Source organism: Oratosquilla oratoria, chromosome 30, assembly GCF_046742065.1.
Source record: "Oratosquilla oratoria isolate Oo_2021 chromosome 30, ASM4674206v1, whole genome shotgun sequence".
Classification (NCBI taxonomy): domain Eukaryota; kingdom Metazoa; phylum Arthropoda; class Malacostraca; order Stomatopoda; family Squillidae; genus Oratosquilla; species Oratosquilla oratoria.
The window spans coordinates 4,356,260-4,361,259 of record NC_134806.1 but is presented as its reverse complement, the minus strand read 5'-3'; the positions used below and the strand labels follow the sequence as shown (position 1 = coordinate 4,361,259).

The window sequence follows — 5,000 nt, the reverse complement described above, 5'->3', positions numbered from 1 at the left end:
AGCTTTGTACCTGTGGGCAAAGATGAGGGTCCTGTTAGTAGGTCAACGAATAGGGATAGAAGGTGTGTTATGGTCTTTCCTCCTCTGTGAAAACTTGTTCTTTAATAATATGACTGTTCGCTGAGACGCTCGACAAGTTTACTTTCTATAACAAGTACCGATTCTTTCCAAGGACAATATTGGCGATAGAGTTTACCTCGGTTAATAAAACACCCGAGCATGAGACGTGGTAAAACTTCCTGTGGGGAACACAATCAAGGTAACAGTGGCTAGTACTTTTACCTTCAACGAGTTTTATCACGACACCGAAGAACTCTTCGTCACACATAATTCATTAATCGTCAAGGGATCCACAGTTCGTAATCGATTTTTGACCGATACATTCCGATTCCCGATGTAACTTTCATCTGACCGACTGTACATGACCGTAGTCAAAGGGAAGGGATAGATTTGATCGTATTATCTTCCTCCCAGATCGAGACGAGAACGACAACAGAAACTGACTATTGGGGAATGCAACAAAAGGTCACTGATCGAAGACGGTACGCACAACTGATAGCCAAGAATCTGTTTGCCTCCTCGTTTGCTTGTTTGCTTCTTAGTAAATGTGTGTGTGTGTGTGTGTGTGTGTGTGTGTGTGTGTGTGTGTGTGTGTGTGTGTGTGTGTGTGTGTGTGTGTGTGTGTGTGTGTGTGTGTGTGTGTGTGTGTGTGTGTTGTGTGTGTGTGTGTGTGTGTGTGTGTGTTGTGTGTGTGTGTTGTGTTGTGTATGTGTGTGTGTGAGAGAGAATTTATTTTATATGCATACTTTATGCTCATGTTTTATATTCATGTTTAGTGCGACTTGTGTGTGTGTGTTGAGCTATTGCTTTGGTGGAGGGTGGACGAGTTCCAACGCTCTGCTGAATGTTTGAAGTGCTAAATGCATTGAACGTGAATTGATAATCACCACAGAAGGATTGCGCTGACACATTGCACTGCTAACATATTCAGTGTGCAGCCAAGCTGCTGGAAAACTGTGTTTGCATTTTCACAAATAAATTACTTTTACCTAAAACGGGGAACCTAGATAATCTTCGCTGCGGGAAATGGTCTGTGGAGATCGAGCGTCCATCCATGAATGGTGAACAATGCGTTGTGGATATTGCAACCTCGTTCGTAACAACCACTATCTTATTATCTGTAGATTGCCGTATGTTTGTGAAAAAATATCTCGAGTGATGTGTTGACAACTGCGGTTATACTAATTGGATGGGTTGATAACCTCGCGTGAGTCAGCGACCGGCCGTTTAAAACGATAACCTATCCACCCGGATCAACGACCGTCCGACGAAGAGCAATTACGGTTGCCGGCCACTAGGCGAACGCTCGCGATGATGGCTTGACCCAGAAACTGGGCATGGCTATAGATACCGTGAATCAAATTCTAACACAGGCTAAATCGGACTGCATTCACTTCCACCGAGTCAATTAATTTGAAGAACTTGTCCGCGGCAGACAGTGTACCCCTTTCCTTTATAGGCTTCACGTCCTGTGGTTATGGTCGTGAGATTAAACAAGAAGAACTGGGGGAACTAGGGGAGGGAGGGAGGGAAAGAGGAAGGGAGGAAGGGGGAAGGGGGGGAAATGTCTGGGAACAGAAAAGGTTAAGGATATGATGGAACAATTGGCTTTCAGTACAAAATACCCTATTTTCACCTCGGGAAAGGAACCTAACGTGAAGAAGACAGTGCCAAGGCATAACGTAATACTCCCCCCCCCCCGATATAAATGATGAAACCAACACAAGAAAAAGAAAATAAACAAAGAAAGAATAAATAAAGTTCATGCTGATGACATTACTACTACCACATGCGATGACAGCGGGTCTCCAATGTCGCAGATGGATAGATCAGGAACCACTTGGTAACAGCGTTTGACTCATACTCCGTCACGACAAGACGAAACTCAAGGTACGGGATGAAGGAGCTTCTGCAGATAATGCCATTTTGATTGCACAGATAGAATCTCATATTAATGAATTCCATTTGGACTCAGAAGCTTAGGTAAATATACATGCCATCTCACTGGAAGAACATCAGTAAGGAAAAAGGGAGGTGTTGTCATATATGTACAAAGTACGCTTTCAGTTTCGGTAGAAGTACTGACAAAAGGCAGGTACTTCTTCCTCACAAATAATGAGAACATCGTGCAGTAATAGGATACCAGCCCCTGGGAAACCAAGAATTGTTAAAACTTTGATAATGAAATATCCAGTTGAAGAATCGCCTGACAAATCGTCAGCAGGCAGGCAAATTACTAGATTAAGTGAGCTGAATATAATGCTATAAAAAACGGACCTAGACAAGTGTGTTGGCATCTGTTTGATGGTGACCCATATCCTGTGATGCTCTAAAAAGAGATGTCGAGAGTTTACTTAAACAGTGCTACTCGCCTCTCCACTAAAAGATGACTACATACCAAAACAAACGAATACTATTGTAATGTGCTTCAGAAGGGAAGAAATTAAAAATGGTAAAGAGAAAAAGCGGCTCATTGAAGCCAGGTTGCGAGGGATAGACCAGGAACTGACGGAATCTGTATTCCAACAGCTGCAGTTGGGGCAGTCAAACCTAATTGAAAGTACATACATACATATACCAAGGCTTTTTCCCCCTTCCAAGGGAGGTAGCCAAAAAGGGAAAGGCATAAAAACACTCCCACCCATTTCATCCCTAAATACCCTCCACACCCCTCCCACCCTTCCTCTCATCTGAGCACCTCCTGGATGACGGGTCATCCCTGCACCCTGCCCACCGCCCTGGGTCAGAAGCAGTGTCGCAAGACACAGTACATCCACAGCAAGGCCGCTTCATAATTGAAAGTAATCTTTATAATCTCCTGATGAATCAGTCGAAGTTGGCAACCAAGAAAACGAGCCGTTCTTCAATCAACAATTTGCACGGGCATTCAGCACACCTACTATAGTGGGCCACACATAATCCTGAGTCATTTTTCACTTGTGGTGCGTTAGATCATGTCGAGAATCATGTGAGGTGCAGTATACAGAACTTGACGCCTAATCTGCAATTTGGAGTTTTCAGCACCCTTCGGGGTCAAATGAAACCCTAAAAAAAAAAAAAAAAAAAAAAAAAAAAAAAAAAAAAAAAAAAAAAAAAAAAAAAAAAAAAAAAAAAAAAAAAAAAAAAAAAAAAAAAAAAAAAAAAAAAAAAAAAAAAAAAAAAAAAAAAATTGGAAGTGAATTGGCCAAGCCATTGTGGATGCTATGTAATACTTTCAATCTAAACTTATAAAACCAGGGTGACGCCAATATACAAAATGAGTCTTCGTTAGTATCCTAACTACAGACCTGTTGCACTTATATCTCAAATAACGCAAATTACTGCGAAAATTATGACCTTCAACTTGAAGACAAACCGCATAAGGAAAACATGGCTTGAAAACATATTAACATTGCAAGAAAAAGGGCAGCAATATTGATGTACAGTAGTGTACTTAGATTTTTAAAAAGCCTTTCACAAGATTGGTCATTGTGTTCTTTAGCACAAACTAAGAAACCTTGGGGTCACGAATACATATGGGAAATGGATACATTCGTTCCTCACGAACCAAACTCAGGATGTGACATTCAAAGAAACTACTCCTTAAGTAATAGAAGTTGAAAGTGGTGTTCCTCAGGGCCCGTGCTGGGTCCCTTATTGTTCTTTTTGATATACATTGCAGACATCAGTAGTTCAGTTGGTCACTCAGGCATAAGATCATTTACTGATAATACTATATTGCAATGCGAGGTAATGGATTTCAACTATAAAATGAACTTACATGATGATCTCAATATCATCTATGGATAGGCAGTAAGTTTGAACCACTACGGAAAGAACGAATCTATTAAAATCCAAACCTCATACTACACAATCATCGGGGCAGCTTCAGAGGACAAGAAAATGGTCAGGAATTTTGGAATTGTCGTAACCAGAGAAACAATGATTTATACCTGTACTGGAAAAGAAAATGAAGATGGGGAACATTTCACGCAAATTAATTTGTTGAGATGAATTTGATTGATGTTTACTCTATGCCATTCGTTGCATCTTCCGCTTGCTGCAAACTCTGGCACCTGTGAAAAACCGAATGAATAGAGGACACTAGAAAGTGTACAAAGAGTGTACTAAGAGTAAAATATCCTTAGTTATAAGCTCCGATCAATGGGATCGTCTACAGAAATTACATTTGCATTCTATCGAGATAAGACGTGAGAAGTATTTTATAATTTATAGATGGAAAATGACCAACAAGCGTGTGACAAATGTTGACCCCGATGGGAATGACAGCGTCTCTATCAGAATCCATTTGCGTGTGGGTATTAGCTGTTTGCCACCAATAGCCGCGCACAATGCTGACGAACAACCATTCGGCATCACTCTATCTGTGAAGGGCCTCAGGATTTTTTTTTTTTTTTGTAAAGATATCTAAATAATTCCAAAGGTGTCAATTCTGATTTTTTTTTAAATCATCTCGACAAGCTCTGAAAGCTCGTTCCTTCTCTCCCAAGCTTGAACCAATACTGTGTGAATGGTGGGAGCAACTCAGTAGACGGCAGTTGCTGCATCGCCTGAAGGCTCTATATCAGCCTTCAAGACATTTAGATGTGTGACTCACCAATGTCTTGGATCACGTGATGGACCCATGATCGACAGCTATTACCTCCCGGATGAGAGCTCAGAGCTCATATGTGCCCGATCTACGGGTAATGCTATGACCTTACACACACACACACACACACACACACACACACGCACAAATACAAACACACACACACACACACACACACACACACACACACACACACACACACACACACATACACACACACACATACATACACACCCTCAACTCTTGACCACAAGAAATGGAGTGCCGGCTCACAGTGTAGCGATGCTGAAATCATTTCAGCCCTGGGTAGGAATCGAACTCGGACCTTTGGATTAGCTGATGTGAACAG

General features: G+C 41.5%; 1 protein-coding gene across 1 annotated transcript in view; it reads right to left on the bottom strand.

Moving 5' to 3' along the window:
* LOC143040956 (substance-P receptor-like) overlaps window positions 1–5,000 on the bottom strand; it is a 382,403-nt gene that overhangs the window by 93,306 nt on the left and 284,097 nt on the right. The window contains exon 7 of the mRNA XM_076212389.1: window positions 1–10. This exon is cut by the window's left edge and continues 137 nt beyond it. Coding sequence (XP_076068504.1) covers window positions 1–10 — 10 coding nt within the window. The remainder of the gene's footprint in view (window positions 11–5,000) is intronic.